At 49.5% G+C, this 16,985-nt stretch overlaps 1 protein-coding gene across 5 annotated transcripts in view; it reads right to left on the bottom strand.

Annotated features, from left to right (window-relative positions):
* Positions 1–16,985, bottom strand: part of ABCC6 (ATP binding cassette subfamily C member 6) — a 66,383-nt gene that overhangs the window by 34,804 nt on the left and 14,594 nt on the right. For all 5 annotated transcript variants that reach the window (XR_015154671.1, XM_086375615.1, XM_086375614.1 and 2 more), the window contains exons 8-13: positions 13,945–14,148; positions 10,894–11,071; positions 6,647–6,808; positions 1,723–1,815; positions 1,329–1,532; positions 607–753 (exon numbers count right to left, since the gene is read on the bottom strand). Coding sequence is in view for 4 of the 5 variants with exons in the window: in XM_086375615.1 (XP_086231741.1) it covers positions 607–753; positions 1,329–1,532; positions 1,723–1,815; positions 6,647–6,808; positions 10,894–11,071; positions 13,945–14,148 (988 nt within the window). In the remaining variant the exon portion in view is untranslated. The remainder of the gene's footprint in view (positions 1–606; positions 754–1,328; positions 1,533–1,722; positions 1,816–6,646; positions 6,809–10,893; positions 11,072–13,944; positions 14,149–16,985) is intronic.

Raw genomic sequence — 16,985 nt, 5'->3', positions numbered from 1 at the left:
AAACGAACTCAGACTTCGGGTGTCGGGTGCCTCAGGATACTGGGAAAGCTTCCTGCCTACCAAGCCCTACACATTTACAAGGCACCAGCACAAAGCTTTCCAGGTCACGGATGATGAAGTGCATGAGGTTGGAGCAATGCTGGTGGTGAGCTCCCAGCTCCTTGCTTCCATTCTGCAGACCAGACCAGGGAGGAGGACGGTGGCTTTTTTGATTGCCTGACATCAGGAACAATTACAAACTCTGTCCATCTGGGGGTGTCTCCACTCCCAGCCCCAAGCCCGTCTTCCGGGATGAAAGAATAAACAGGAATGTCTCAGCTGGAGCAGTTTTCTCATTTTTATCATGTGCAAGGAGGCACAGTGTGAGTAGAGACAGTAAAAGAAGAGAAATGAAATGAAATCCATTTGTATTAATGTAAAAAAGGGACCAGAATGGATCCTCGCAGATGGGTTTGCTAGAAAGGTGATGCTGCCTATTTTGAGGATGCTTGCTGGCTTCTTCCCACTGTTCCCTGTGAACGGCCATCTCTTTCCCAGTTTTGTTTCCTTGCTTCAGCCTAGCCTGCAAGGTTCCTCCCGGACAGCCTCCCCTCCCCGCGGCCTCACCTGGACGATGGAGTGGATGGAGAAGGGCAGGAAAGCCTGGGCCTTGTTGAGGATGTTGAGAACCGTGAGGGTCACGAAGGCTTTCTCGGCGTCCATGGCGTTCTCCTCGGCCACCAGAGTATGCACAGCAAAGACAACCAGGGCCACCTGGGTGAGACACGGGTGGCGACAATGAGCTGCTAAATGTGGCCAGGGAAGGCAGGCTGGCTGCGGGTCTCCAGGGGCCAAATGGCCACACCTGCCATGTTGCAATGGCTTCTCTTCCACCTAGATCGTCCCCCAAATTCTGCTATTGATGGAGGGAGTTGTGTGTATGTGGCCCCCACTCTTAGTATCAGAAACTCTTAGTTCCAGGTATTGGATGATGAGGCATTTTTCCATCTTGTTAGCATTTTCGTGGTTCTAGACAACAGTGGGATTTATGACTCTAGACTCTGGGAAGATGACTCAAGTTGAAGGTATCAGCCACCATGGAGTACTCTGGGTCCTGGTGGCACTTGTGGTTCTAAATGTCACTGGGTGGGAGGTTCATTTCCAGGGGTTGGTGGTGTTATGTTTCTGGGTGTTATTGATACGATGGTCATGCTAGGTGATGGTCAGTCTGTGACAGTCACTCGGTGTGATGGTGACCCCATGAGCCTATATGGGGAGCCCTCATCCCGCACCCCCAGCATTCCCCCCCACTGAGTCCTTGCTCTGCAGGGGGACCAGAGTGACATCACCAGAAACGTGGACACTTGGAAGGACACCAGAGACACGGAGAAGAGGAGGCTGGAGGTCTTCAAGGCGCCCAGCTCCTGGGCCCGGATGTGCAGGACTCTGTCCAGAAAGGCTCCCTCCCAGCCATGGTACTTGACCGTCCGCACGTTCCTGAGGATGCAGCTGGTGAGCCGCGCCCGACAGTCCTTCTGCCTCATTTGCTCTTGCTGGGACCAGAGGGAAGAAGACAGGATAGGATAGGAAGTCTGGAATGTTCCTTCTCTGCAACCGCCACAAGCCCCCACCCCTATCCTGCACCTGCCTCCTCCCCGCTGCCCTGCACCAGCACGGGTCCTGAGACCTACAGGCTTGCCACCCTCTTCCAGCCTGGAGTGTCCCTTCTTCCAAATGCCAAACCTGATGGTGGTTCCTCTTCTTGGTGATGAAGAAATTCAGAGGGAGGAGGCTCACGAAGACAGCGATGGCGGTGAGGGCAGATGGCCCTAGAAGCTGGATAAAGAGGGGGCTGGATGTCATGAGACGCCTCCAGGAGCCCAGCTGTCAATACGGGGCTGGTTGTGGATGTGGTTGTGGATGGTTGTGATGCTCAGACTCAGGTCCTAAGGCAGTGAGGTGTCAGAGAGTCCAATGAAAGCAGCCACCAGGTCATAGAGACCGGGACTCCTGGGCTCCTTAGAAGGGAACACACGGAAGATGGAGCCCACCTGTGTTTGGTGGGGGAGGGAAAAATGATGAACCTCACATGATGGAGGGGGCGGTCATAGTCATGACAGGACATGCATCCAGATGGGCAGGGTTGTGCCTGGCTACTATGATGAAAACAGACTCTGGATGGGGATCTGGGTTCCAATCCTGAATTTATGCCACACTTTGGTGTGGCCCTGGGCAAGTGACAGCTGGACCCATAAAGAAGGCTGAGCACCAAAAAATTGATGCTTTTGAACTGTGGTGTTGGAAAAGACTCTTGAGAGTCCCTTGGACTGCAAGGAGATCAAACCAGTCAATCCTAAAGGAAATCAATCCTGAATATTTACTGGAAGGACTGTTGCTGAAGCTGAAGCTCCAATACTTTGGCCACCTGATGCAAAGAGTCGACTCATTAGAAAAGGCCCCGATGCTCGAAAAGACTGAAGGCAGGAGGAGAAGGGGACATAGAGAATGAGATGGTTGGATGGCATCACCAACTCGATGGACATAGTTTGAGAAAGCTTCGGGAGTTGGTGATGGACAGGGAAGCCTGGCGTGCAGCAGTCCATGGGGCCGCAGAGTCAGATAGGACTGAGCCACTGAACAGCAACACCTGGGCAAGATAGTAACCCTCCCTACGCTGCAGTTTCCTCATATTAGAGGGGAGTGGAGCTGTTTCCACCGCCTGTAGCAAGGGCTGCTGTTATACAACCATTAGCTGAATCTTCAATTCACCCCCCCGCAAGGGTTGCCACACTTAGCAAATAAATATATTTAACTGCAAGCCCAGTTAAATCTGAATTTCAGATAAACAGCAAATAAGTTTTTAGTGTAAATATATCCCATGTCATGTTTGGGATAGACTTACAATAAGAAATACTTCTGTTGATATGAAATTCACCTTTAGTTCGATGTCCTGTATTTTCTCTGGCTGCCCTGCCCCCACCAGCTTTGTGACTGGGGACAGGTCTCTTCCCTCCCTCTTTGGTTTCTCTCTCTGGAAAATGTGAAAGTGGCCAAGAGGATAAACGATTTTTATGTGGCTGAAACAGTAAAATGAAACAGCTAGCCCGTCTGTTTCATTTATGCAGCAATATCGCCACCCAGGGGTCACATGGAGAGGCTCCCAGAAGGCAAACGCCTGCCAGAGCTGGGAGAATACTCAGAGAACTATGAACAGAAGGTTAAATAAGCTCTCTCTGGCAAAAAATGCTATAAACGCTAACCCCAATGCCCACCCCTCCCCCTTTACCAGGGTCTCCTGGTGACTTTCTGAAGTTAGGGACCGTTTGCCAAGAGGCAGACAAAAGTGATGGGTGGTGTCATCTACAGATTCACTGGGGTCGTTGGTCAGCTTGCTTCACTGCCCTGCATTTTCCCCCGTGTCCTTCCTCTCTTTCTCTCCAATAATAAGCGCTAACATCTATTTACTTGATGAGGATTCACTATGTGTGCTAAGTCCTAGACTGCAAGGCGGCAAGTCAAAACGCATCCAGGCTCCAAGCCCTCATGGGGAGGGTCGGGGTAGAAGCAGCAGCAGACGTGTAATAATGATAACACACAACTGGTATTCTGGAACATTCACACTCACTCACAGTCAATAAGCCGTTGATACACCCACCCAGGGGCCCATGAAACCCAGCATGCAGGCCAGATTCCTCCACCTGTTTATGTGCAGACCTCAAGCTGTACAAAATGATCCATAGGTTTTCCACTACCAAATGACTGATAATGAAAATCAAATGAAGATTCTACAACACATGGAAATTATGTGAAATTCAAACTTCAGTGTCCATAAGTGACTTTATTGGAACCCCACCAGGCCTGTTTGATTAGTATGGTCTGTAGCCGCTTAGAAGGGCAGAGTTGAATAGTTTTAAGAGAGACCCTACTGCTCCTAGAATGTCACACCCTAAGAAAACCACAGTTTAAAAAGACACATGTACCCCCATGCTCACTGCAGCATTGTTTACAATAGCCAGAACACGGAAGCAACCTGGATATCCATTGACAGATGAATGGATAAAGAAGACGCGGAACCTGTATGCAATGGAATATTACTCAGCCATAAAAGGAACACATTTGAGTCAGTTCTGGTGAGGTGAATGAACCTAGAGCCTGTTATACAGAGTGAAGTCAAGACAGAAAGAGAGAAAACAAATATTGCATATTCATGCACATATATGGAGTCTAGGAAAATGGTACTAAGAAATCTATCTGCTGGGAAGGAATGGGGATGCAGATGTAGAGAATAGACTTGTAGACACAGTGGGAAAGAAGATGGCACGAATTGAGAGAGTAGCGCTGACATACATACACACTGCTGCTGCTGCTGCTAAGTCGCTTCAGTCCTGTCCGACTCTGTGTGACCCCATAGACGGCAGCCCACCAGGCTCCCCGGTCCCTGGGATTCTCCAGGCAAGAACACTGGAGTGGGTCGCCATTCCCTTCTCCAATGCATGAAAGAGAAAAGTGAAAGTGAAGTCGCTCAGTCGTGTCTGACTCTTAGCGACCACACGGACTGCAGCCCACCAGGCTCCTCCGTCCATGGGATTCTCCAGGTAAGAGCACTGGAGTGGGGTGCCAGTGCCTTCTCCGATATACACACTACCATGTGTGAAGTAGCCAGCTGGTGGGAAGCTGCTGCATAACACAGGGAGCCCAGCCTGGCACTCTGATGACCTAGAGGGGTGGGAAGGGGGGTGGGAGGGAGGCTCAAGAGGGAGGGGATATAAATATATAGACAGATAGTTATAGTCATGACTGATTTGACTCGTACAGCAGAAACCAACACAACATTGTACAGCAATTATCCTCCAAATACAAAAGTTAAAAAAAAAAAAATCTGACCTGGTCCTCTACAGAAAAGTTTGTGAGCCTGACACCCACACCTGGAGCAGAGTGGAAGATCTTTAAAGAGCTCCATCCCTATGTGTAATCAACAAGACAAACACTTATAGGGTACAGCTGGGTCTTGCTGTCTACGCGCTCACTGAATTCAACTCAAGGGCAGAGGCCCTTTCTTTAATTCCATATGCAGGGTATGATGTTGGAGGCAGTAGGGTCTCTCTTGGAAAAGTTACTGATTATTTTGTAGAGCTTGAGGTCCGCACATAAGCAGGTGGAGGAATCTGGCCTGCATGCCAGGTTTCATGGGCCCCTGGGTGGGTGTATTGGTGGCTAAATAGCTGTGGGTGAGTGTGTGGAATGTTCCAGAATACCAGTTATGTGTTATCATCATTATTGTACCTCTGCTGCTGCTTCCATCCCCACCCCACCCCCGTAAAAGCTTGTAGCCTGGATGCTTTTCGACTTGCCACCCTGCAGTTCAGGACCCAGCACACACAGCGGGTGCTCAGCAAGTACACAGACGTTAACTATTATTATTGGAGAGAAAGGGAGGAAGGACACGGGGGAAAATGCAGGGCAGTGAAGCAGGCTGACCAACGACCCCAGTGAGTCTGCAGATGACACCACCCATCACTCTGCCTCTTGGCAGACGGTCCCTAACATCAGAAAGTCACCAGGAGACCCTGGTAAAGGGGGAAGGGTGGGCATTGGGGTTAGCAACTGTAGCATTTTTGCCAGAGAGAGTTTATATGTCATTATTACTTTGCAGATGAGGAAATTAGGCACAGAGGGGCTAGTTATGCGAAAGTTTCGCAACTAGCAAGTGATAAAAGCAGGGTATGGGCTCACTGCAAGGTCTGATTTTAATTAAAAATTTTAAAAGAAGGGAATTCCCTGGCGGTCCAGTGGCTGGGACTTCAAGCTTTCACTGCCAAGGGTGCAGGTACAAGCCCTGGTTAGGGACATACGATCTCACAAGCTGCGTGGGCAACCGAAAAAAGGTCCTACATCACAAAACAGATGTAAGGGAGTCAGAATTAAGTTCTGATTCCGCCCCTCGCCCCTGCCCCCAGTGGCTACTTTATGTGTTTTAAAAACTAAGTAAATTCCTGCCCCTAAATTTTCTTTCATTTTTGTTTGTGGTAGTGCTGGTGGCCCCAGCGTTACTGATAACTTCAAACCGTATCCTGATGCACGCGTGCGTGCATACATGCGTGCTAAGTCACTTCAGTCATGTCTGATTCTTTGTGACCCTATAGAATGGCAACCCACTCCAGTGTTCTTGCCTGGAGAATCCCAGGGACGGGGAAGCCTGGTGGGCTGTTGTCTATGGGGTCGCACAGAGTCGGACACGACTGAAGTGACTTAGCAGCAATAGCAGACCGTAACCCGCCAGGATCCTCTGTCCATGGGATTCTCCAGACAAGAATACTGGAGTGGGTTGCCATTTCCTTCTCGAGGGGACTTTTCTGACACAGGGAGCAAACCCATGTTTCTTATGTTTCCTGCATTGGCAGGCAGGTTCTTTACCACTAGCACCACCTGGAAGTCCCGATACCACACCCCCAAAAGTGCCCATGTCATCACCATCATCATCATTATTTGACAGAAGGGGAACCGAGGCCCAGACTGGTGAGCATCCTGCCCAGGGTAACGTGAAGGCCGCCCTGGCCTGAGACTTTGGCCATAACAGCAGCCCACGGGTTGCGGACAAAGACAGGATTAAAGGGGACAAGGAGGACGAGGGTTCTGCTCAAATCCCACTCCCTCTGCCCCAGCACACCTGCCAGAGGTAGACAAAGCACACGACGATCCAGATGAGCGGCAGCCACAGCCCGTTGAGGTAGGTGACGCTCTCGGTCAGCCGCTGCACGTCCACAGACACCAGGTTGACCACGTCGCCCACTGCACTGGACTTCCTGGAGCTGCTGGACAGAGCCAGGACCTGGGAGGGGCGGGCAGATGGAGACCTGAGTCGGAGGGACGTGGGGGAGGCCGATGGCTTGGACTGAGCAAGAGCCCAGCCACCTGGCAGACTGGGCTCTAAGTTATGCTGCCCCTGCTGGCTGAGGCAGGTTTCTTTACCATCTGAGCCTCAGTTTACTCATCTGTAAAGCATGCTTAGGAGATTTTATCAGCCCACTTTACAGATGAGTAAACTGAGGCTCAGATGGTAAAGAAACCTGCCTCAGCCAGCAGGGGCAGCATAACTTAGAGCCCAGTCTGCCAGGTGGCTGGGCTCTTGCTCAGTCCAAGCCATGGTGTTTTAGTTGAAAACACTGTAATTTCCTCTTTAATTTCCTTGATCCACGGGCTACTTAATTTACAAATATTTGAGGATTTTCCAGAGTCGTTTCTATTATTAATTTGTGATTTAACTCCATTCTGGTTAAAGAACATACTTTGTAAGATCTAAATCCTTTTAATTTTGTTAAATCTTGTTTTATGACCCCAAATATGGTCTATCTTAATAAATAGTAATTTGTGCTAAAAAAAAAAAAAATCTCCTAAGCACAACTCCCAGGACCACTGTAAGAATCCAGGGAGATGACAAAAACGAAAATACCTTGATATCCGTGAAGTAGTGGAAACAATAACAATAACACAATACATCAAAACCTTGAATTTATGATGATAATGGTAGCCATCTGCTGGGCGCTATGTCCTAGCTGTGCTGTTCTGTGCCCAGTTGCTCAGGCTCAGTCGTGTCTGACTCTTTTGTGACCGTATGGAATGCAGCCCTATGTAGCCCTATGGAATATAGTCCACCATGCTCCTCTGTCCGTGGAATTTTTCAGACAAGGATATTCAAGTGGGTTGTCATTTCCTTCTCCAGGGGATCTTCCTAACCCATGGATTGAACTCACACCTCCTGCATTGACAGGTGGATTCTTTACCACTGAGCCACCAGGGAAGCCTGATTGCAAAAATATAGTGTTTTATCCACAGTGTTTTAAATTAAATGGCACATACTGTGCCTGTTCCATACAGCTGTCTGTTGTGTCCCATCATGGAAAAAATGATGAAAATTTTCATTTACTTAGCACAGTGCCCAGGATATAGGGTTTCCCAGGTGGGGCAGGGGTAAAGAATCCACCTGCCACTGGAGGAGACCCAAGAGACGCAGGTTCAATCCCTGGGTCAGGAAGATCCCCTGGAGGAGGAAATGGCAACCCACTCCAGTATTCTTGCCTGGAGAATCCCATGGACCCAGGAACCAGGCAGGCTACAGTCCATGTGGTCACAACAGAGTTGGACATGACTTAGCAAGTAAACAACAATTTTTGTATCACTTTGGGGGAAAAAAAATCAAAGCCAACCATTCAGTAAATTAAACATCTTGATTAAAAGAGGAAAGAAAAAGTGAAACGAGAATCAATGAGATGGATAATTATTAATCTCATTTCACAGACAAGGAAACTGAGGCACAGAGAAATTGACCAACTTGCCCAAAACCAGAAGGTTTAGATTGGAATCCAGGATAACAGAGGCTAGACAGAGTGTTAGACTGATTCCCCCCAGGCATTCAACATGCCTTGTAGATACTAACCTGGTTTTCTAACAGCCACACATTTGCCCTGATTCTGGGGTCACAGTGGACCCCTTCCAGCCTGTTGAATACTACATTCTACTTGCAATCGTCTCTGCTGGGTGTGTCAGGGAAGAAGTGAGGGGGTGAAATGATGAGCTGGAAACAAACAAGTATAGAAATTCTCCAAAAAAATTTTCCAATCTTTACTGAGCACCTGCTCTGGGCCTCACTCTGAGTTCTATGGTCAAAAGAGGCGAGGTGCTTGGTCTCCTGGGAGTGGAGTTTGAGCTGGGGAACAAAATTAAAGATGTACACAGTTCACCGTTTAATAGTAATTATGATGAGTGTCTGTGGTGTTGGAGAAGACTCTTGAGAGTCCCTTGGACTGCAAGGAGATCCAAGCAGTCCATTCTGAAGATCAGCCCTGGGATTTCTTTGGAAGGAATGATGCTAAAGCTGAAACTCCAGTACTTTGGCCACCTCATGCGAAGAGTTGACTCATTGGAAAAGACTCTGATGCTGGGAGGGATTGGGGGCAGGAGGAGAAGGGGATGACAGAGGATGAGATGGCTGGATGGCATCACTGACTCGATGGACGTGAGTCTGAGTGAACTCCGGGAGTTGGTGATGGACAGGGAGGCCTGGCGTGCTGCGATTCACGGGGTTACAAAGGGTCGGACACGACTGAGCAACTGAACTGAACTGATGATGAGTGTCATGAAGTGTTTTAAAATATAGGTTTTATTATTATTCAAGTATGGCAAGCCCACAGACCAGAGAAGACTAATATTGACAAGAGGGTTTATTACACTGAACAATCTCAATAGAAAGGGGTATTCCACACTATGGGGTGGGAGCACCTGGGGAAGCACTGGAGTGGGGCAGGGTGAGATGAACCATAGGCAAGAGCTTGCTGTGGTTTTCATGGGAAAGTCAGACAGGGTCGGCAGGTTTAGCATTGGCTAGTTTGAGTAATTCCAGCTGCTCTGGGCATAGGAACTGGGCCTCATTGTCTGATACGTGGCCCTGGGGTGATTATAGCAAGGACAATGGCCAGAGGCTGAGGGCCTCAAAAGGAGGCAGGTGGAGTGTGAGTCAGGGTGGGTTGGTTTGCATGTGAAAGGCATGCTTTCCGATGAGTCACGTACCATCTGGAGGAACTGGCTGACCTCGGAAGGGACAGAGGGACAGTCCCTCCAGGGTCAGCAAGGCCCCAGATGTCGAAGCACCAGACAGAAAATAAGGAAGCACAGCTGGACTTACCAGGTGGTCCAGTGGTTAAAAATCCACCTGCCAATGTAGGGGATATGGGTTTAACCCCTGGTCGGGGAGGATCCACATGCCTCTGGCAACTAAGACCGTGAGCCACAACTACAGAGCCTGCCCAGTAGAGCCCATGCTCCACGACAAGAAAAACCACCACAACGAGGAGTGCATGCCCCGCAACTCGAGAGTGGCCCCTGCTCGCCGCAACTGGACAAAGCCCGAGTACAGCAACAAAGACTCAGTGCAGCCAAAAAGAAATAAATTAATTTTAAACCTGGTTAATACAGAAGCAGCCCAGAGGGCAGACTGGGGGGTCTGACCCATCAGGAGATGAAGAGGCTGCCCTGAAATTCTCCAAAATATGGGAAATGCAAAGCCCTTAGGCTGCCTTCCCACAGCCTCAGCTCCACATGTGGACTCAAAAGACAGGACAGGTCACACCCGTTCCCAGCGAGCCACGTGGTTGGGAACTCAGGAGACACACAGCCACCCTGGAGCTGTTCCCTTTGCTCCCCTCCTCTCCCAGGTGACAGCTCAGGTGTGAGAAACGGACTCAGCGGGGACTGGGTCGTCCTGGCTCAGAGGCTGCAGACCCAGAGGGGCCAACATGTCTTAGAGCAGCAGCCTCACGGGCTTCGTTTCCAAGAATGACCACACAGAGAGAAGCCCAAAGCGCTGGCTTCCCTCCAGGTGTCACAGTTCACTGACAGAACTTCCAGCCCAGATTCCATTTACCGGTGGCTCAGGGGTCATTTCAACTGTAAGCAGTGTTACCTGGTCAAATAGCTGACAGTCTACCTTTATCTGGTTTCCACACAGCCCAAAGGTTAGTCCTTTATCCACAGAGAGATGGGCGGAAATTCACTACATGAAGAATTGGGGAAAGGGTGCCCAGGCAGTGGGAACCACACGTACAAAGGCCCTGAGGTAGGAGGATGCTTGAGGAACTGAAAGGAGACTGGTGTGGCTGGAGGAAAGGAAAGGAGGTGTGAAGGAAGCATGTGATGTAATCAGACAGAAGAGGTCTCAGGGTCAGATCACACAAGGTCTTACAGAAATAACCAAGAAGGTGAGAGTGCAGTATGAGCAACTATGAGAAACGTGATGAATGAGTGTGCTTGGGGGCGCAGATGAGAGTTCAGTGACGTGGCTCTCCTTGGCTGGGACGTCTGTGTGTAAATTGGGACAGGCTGGAAAGAGAGGAAAGGCCACACCCCTCCCCCGGGGCTCACCTTTCTGTACACCAGGCCAGTGATGGCTGTTCGCAGCCTCAACTGTAGCACCTTGAGTCTGTACATGTGCTGCTGCTCGAACAGCGTTTGCAGGCAGGCGGAGAGGAACATCAGCACGGCCAGGAGATAGCCCTTCCAGGCTGGGGTGTTGGGGTCCCCGATAAACTCCAGGAAGAGGCTTGCAGGAGGAGAAGGAGGGAGAAGTTGGTGAGAGAGGGTGCCCATGGCTACTGCCTCTGCCTAAGCCTGGCCAGGTCTGGAGGACCAGACAGTACTGGAGGGTCTTTTGTTTTTGCAAAAACGATTGCAACTATTTCTCCCACTGTCCACGCTCATTTCCACCATGACTTACATCTCCAATCAACAGGCAGAGTTTTTATCCCCACCTGTTATGGCTGAGTTGTGTCCCCCCAAAATGTATATGTTTAGGTCCTAACCCCCAGTGCCTCGGAATATGACCATGCATTTGATGACAGGGCCCTTAAAGAGGCGACTGAGTTCAAACAAGGCCGTTAGGAGGGGCCTGAATCCAGGACAACTGGTGTCCTTAGAAGAAGAGGAAATCTGGACACAGAAGGAGACCCCGGGGTGCGTGTGTTCCAAGGAGAGACCATGTGAGGATGCGGAGAGAAGGCAGCTGTGCACGAGGCAAAGAGAGGCCTCAGGGCAAACAACCTTGATCTTGAACTTCTAGCTTTCGGTGATGGGAAGACAAAAGTGTCTGTTGTTTAAATGGGACCTAATTGAATTCAGAAGCTTTTGTACAGCAGAGGAAACCAGAAACAAAAATGAAGAGACTACCTCCAGACTGGGAGAAAATATCTGCAAACGATGTGACCAACAAGGGATTCATCTCCAGAATCCACAAACAGCTCCCACAGTTCAATATCAAAAAAACAAATAACCCAAATAAAAAATGGACAGAAGATCTAAATTGACATTTCTCCAAAGAGGACACATGGGTGGTCAAAATGCACATGAAAAGATGTTCAGCATTGCTAATTATTAGAGAAATGCAAATCCAAACTACAATGAGGGATCACTCCACACCGGTTAGACTTTGTTGTTGTGCAGTCGCTAAGTCATGTCCAATTCTGTGCGACCCCATGGACTGCAGCACACCAGGCTTCCCTGTCCATCACCAACTCCCAGAGCTTGCTCAAACTCATGTCCATTGGGTTGGTGATGCCATTCAACCATCTCATCCTCTGGTCAGAATGGCCATCACCAAAATGTCTACAAACAATAAATGCTGGAGAGGGTGTGAAGAGAAAGAGATCCCTCCTACACTGTTGCTGGGAATGTAAATTGGTGTAGCCACTATAGAGAACAGTATGTGAGAGGGGTAGGAATGTGAGAGAAAGTCGCTCAGTCATGTCTGACTATTTGAGGCACCATGGATTATACAGTCCTTGGAATTCTGGATTCATGGATTATACAGTCCATGGCCAGAATACTGGAGTGGGTAGCCCTTCTCTTCCCCAGGGCATCTTCCCAACCAAGGGATCGAACCCAGGTCTCCCACATTTCAGGAGGATTCTTTACTAGCTGAGCCACAAGGGAAGCCCAAAAATACTGGAGTGGGCAGCCTATCCCTTTTCTCGGGGAAGAGAACAGTATGGAAGTTCCTTAAAAAAACTAAAAATAGAACTACCATATGATCCTGCAATCCCACTCCTGGGTATATCCAGAGAAAATTATAATTCAAAAAGATGTGTGTGCCTGTGCTCAGTCGCTCAGTCGTGTCCGACTCTTTGAGGCACCAAGGACTGTAGCCTGCCAGCCTCTTCTCTACATGGAATTTTCCAGGCAAGAATACGGGAGTTGCGTACCATTTCCTACTACAGGGGATCCTCCCAACCCAGGGATTGAACCCTCATTTCTTGTGTCTCCTGCCTTGGCAGGATGATTCTTTACCACTAACACCATCCCAAAATATACATGCACCCTAATGTCCATTGTTCCACCCTAATGTGGAAGCAACCTAGGGTCCATCAACAGATGAACAGATTAAAGAGATGGATACTACTCAGCCATAAAAACGAATGAAATAATGCTATTTGCAGCAACATGGATGGACCTGGAGATTATCACACAGTGAAGTAAGACAAAGATAAATACATGATATCACTTACATGTGGAACAAAAAAAAATCATACAAATGAACTTACAAAACAGTAATAGACTCACAGACATAGAAGACAAACTCAAAGTTACCAAAGGGGAGGAATAAATTAAGAGTTTGGGATTAACTATTATAAAATAGTAATAACCAACAAGGATCCACTGTACAGAATAGGGAACTGCACTCAATAGTTTATAATAACCTCTAAGAGAAAAGAATCTGATGAAACGGAATCACTTAGCTGTACATCTGAAACACAGCATTATAAATCAACTAAACTTCAATTTTACAAAAAAGAAAAGAAAGAAACGACAGTAGAAAAGATAAGCACCGGGAAAAGGATTTCTGCTCAAGACACCCAGGCTGTAGTCCTTTGCTACGGCAGCTTGAGCAAAGTTACAGGCCACCCCTTGAATCTGGGCTGGCTGTACAACCAGCTTTGGCTTCAGGAGAAAAGGGCTTTGTCTAGAGACCCTGCCAAGCAGCCCTGCAAAAGAGCTGGAAATCAGCCTTTTGAGGGTGACAGACCATCAGGGGAGAGACGAGATGTCCCAGCTGAGACCACCTTGGTGACTGCAGACACACGACTGAACCCTCCAAGGCTGCGCCCAGCATGAACTGATGCCCCACACCATCACAGCCAAGGAAGCGGTTTGAAGCCCCTCACTTTTGGGGACTTTTGTGGTACAGTGAAAGCAAAGTGATGCAGTCAGCCCAAATTCATTCATTTTCTCTCCCCGAGGGAAACGGGAGTCACTTTTTCATTTATTTCTGTTCTTCCTCAGCACCCTTTTCATCCACCCTCAGTGCCTTGAGCGCCAGAGGTCCAGGCAGGGGTGGAAGGAGGGTTGAAGGTCCTCCAGGTCCTGGAAGGACACCGTTCGGGGACCACCAGCCTCAACAAAGCACCCAAGGCTTGGACCCACCTGAGGAGCTTGGGCACCGTGAACCTGAAGACATCACTGATGATGAGGCTGAGGGTCCCCAGGAGGAAGGCGGAGCGGCCCACCTGCCAGATGGCTCTCAGCAGCGGGCCCCTCTTCCCCCGCTGTTGCGGCAAGAGGGTCTCCGTCTCTGGGGCCTCCTTGTTACGGCTTCCTTTCCTTTTAAATGCTGTCGCCTTGGTGTGCCTTAGGGGAGAGAAGACATCAGCTCTGGGCCCTTTTAATAGACTGAAGGTTTTTGTCCCCACCTCCATCCCGCCCACCACCCAAATTCATGTTGAATCTAATTTCCAGTGTGATGGTATTAGGGGGTGAGACCTCTGGGAGGTGATTAGGTCATGTGGGTGCAGCCCTCATGAGTAGGATTAGTGACCTTAAGAAAAAGACCCCAGAGAGCTCCCTCGGGTGTTACCCCATTTCACAGATGAGGAAACTGAGGCTCAGAAACTAAAGCTGGGGAAGGATGCACGGTTGAGAAATAAAAGGGTTGGGATTCAATCCCAACCTTCAGAGCACTTTCTGATCCCTTAGGCAGCCCACCCCAGCCAGCCCTGAGGTGGTTTAGAACTGGTTGAGGACCAGTTTAGAATCACTGCTGAGGTCTGAGCCTGGCACCCCTGGTCTGAGTGAAACCACAGATGTAAGCTCAAGCTGCTGTGATGTCTAAGATCCCAGGCCCTGGGTTATCAGGGAAAGGTTCGGGGGAAGAAGTGACAGGAGGAGCGGGGAGGCCCGAGGGCCCTTCCAGAGGCAGGCTTTGGCTGTAGGGAGAGCCTGGCAGCCATGCGGTTGCTGTGTGGCCTTGGGCAGGCTGCTCCCCTCCCTGTGCCTCTATATCCTCATGCAAAGATGGAGCTGGCCCCACTCTGGGTCCCTTCCAGCTCTGACAGCCTATGAGATTATCAGAACTTCAGTGGTGCTGAGAGCTGGGACCTGGGGCCAGGCACTAGGATCAGTCCTTCACACACATAAGCTCATCAACTCCCCTCAACCTCCCTGCCCCCTGGGTGTCACAGGGTCCTCATTTAACCTCAGAGGAGACTGAGGCTCTGAGAGGTGGTGACAGGTGCCTGAGGTCACACATGGAGGACAGAGCAGGGATTTGAGCCTAGAATTTTTTTAGAAGATTTTTTTTTAATGTAGATAATTTTTAAAGGCTTTATTGAATTTGTTACAACATTGTTTCATGTTTTGGTTTTTTCTCTGTGAGGCACCTGGGATATTAGCTCCCTGGGCAGGGATTGAACCTGCATCCTCTACATTGGAAGGTGGAAGTCTTAACCACTGGACCACCAGCGAAGTCCTGAACCCAGACCTTGACTCACAGTTCACACAGAGCCCCCTCTCTCACCAAAAAATTAAAAAGAAAAAAGCCCTTGATGAGGGTAGGTTCCCAAGCCCTCACGAACAAAGTCAAGGTCTTGCCCCTTCCGGCTTGACCTGGCTTGTGGTTTAGCTTGGCATCTCTGGTGAGCTGTGGCTTGGCCTCCATCATGAGCTGGGCATGGCCTGCCACTCACATTTGGATATTTGGGTCTTGAGTGCCAAAAGGATATTACCTTCTTATAAAGGCCATCCCTGCCCACTCCTGCCCACCGGCTGGAATAATTTCATTCATCACCCTCAGAGCCATGCTGTCTCCAACTCCTTTTCTCATCTGTCTTGCTAGGACTCCAAGTGGGTAGACTATTTTTTTTTTCCTGCATAAAATCCTTCAATGGTTTAATAAAATGTCTCCATTTCTAGACACAGTCTTGTGTGGCCTGGCCCCTGCCCACTTCCCCACTTCATCCTGGTCCTCTTTCCTGGGCTGGTTTTCTTTCTGCTCCTTGACACACCCACAGCTCACCTTTCTCAGGCCTTGGCACAAACTGCCCTTGATCTGGAATGTCTCTGCCCAGTTCTTTCCAAGGCTTGACTTCATTTTAGCATCACCTCCTCAAAGACACTTTCCCTGCTGGGAAACTGCAGTAGCCCTGTTTCCCCATCCCAGACCCTTATTTCTGTCCCAGCATTGACTTCAACTTGCAAGTATCTGTCTTCTCCACCAAAAAATCAGCTTTCTGGAAAGAGAGGCCTCAGCTGTCTTGTGTATGGCTGTATCCCCATCATCCAAACAGGGTTTGGCTGCCAGGCCCTCAGTCAAGCACCCACGGGCTGGGAATGGACTGACTTCTCCAGATTTCCTCCTGACACTCGACTTAACCCACTGGTTGCTTTTACTAGAATGCTGTGCAACTAGTCTCCTGGCCTGGTTTTTAACAGAGCCGAGTTTCCAGCTGTCCTGCAGAGCAAATGGCCCAGCCCTCCTCCACGTGAGTTTAAGGATCAGTGGCGTGCCTGGGCCTTTTTCTTTAGAGAGACAACTTGAGACATCCCCATTCCCTGCCCCGTCAATGTCAGCCTTTATACTCCCAGAGCCCAGCTAACGGGGTGAATACCCGTCCACCACAAGCTGGGCCTCCAGTCCCCCTTCCCCTCTCAAGAATCTTCTGAGCATCTCCTCCAGATGAAAAGTGTGAAAGTGTTAGCTTCTCAGTTGTGTGCAACTCCATGGACTGTGGGTCGCCAGGCTCCTCTGTCCATGGAATTCTCCAGGCAAGAATACTGGGTTGGGTAGCCATTCCCTTCTCCAAGGGACCTTCCCGACCCGGGGATTGAACCCAGGTCTCCTGCATAGCAGGCAGATTCTTTACTCTCTGAGCCACCAGGGAAGCCCCCCTCAGGATGAAGGGGAAGGACAAATCTCAACTAGCAGTCCTAGGACAACTTGGTATTTTTAGCACAAAAGGCTACAAGGAGCCAGTCATTACCACTTTGCTTGCAAAGAAATAAACAAATATTAGTTTACTACCTGTCTTGAAGCCTACCCCTACCCCAGCCTCTGAGGCCAGCAGTATTTCTAATTCAACCATTTTTCTAACCCTGCACTCACATCTCTACCCTGGTCATCCCTGTAGCCCCAAGATGTCACCTCTCCTTGGCCCCGGCACCCAGGGATCAAACCCAGGTCTCCTGCAATG

This window comes from Bos grunniens, chromosome 25 (assembly GCF_055505025.1).
Source record: "Bos grunniens cultivar Pamir isolate PY7600 chromosome 25, Bosgru_T2T1.0, whole genome shotgun sequence".
Classification (NCBI taxonomy): domain Eukaryota; kingdom Metazoa; phylum Chordata; class Mammalia; order Artiodactyla; family Bovidae; genus Bos; species Bos grunniens.
The sequence above is the reverse complement of the archived record's forward strand: the minus strand, read 5'-3'. Positions and strand labels throughout refer to the sequence as shown.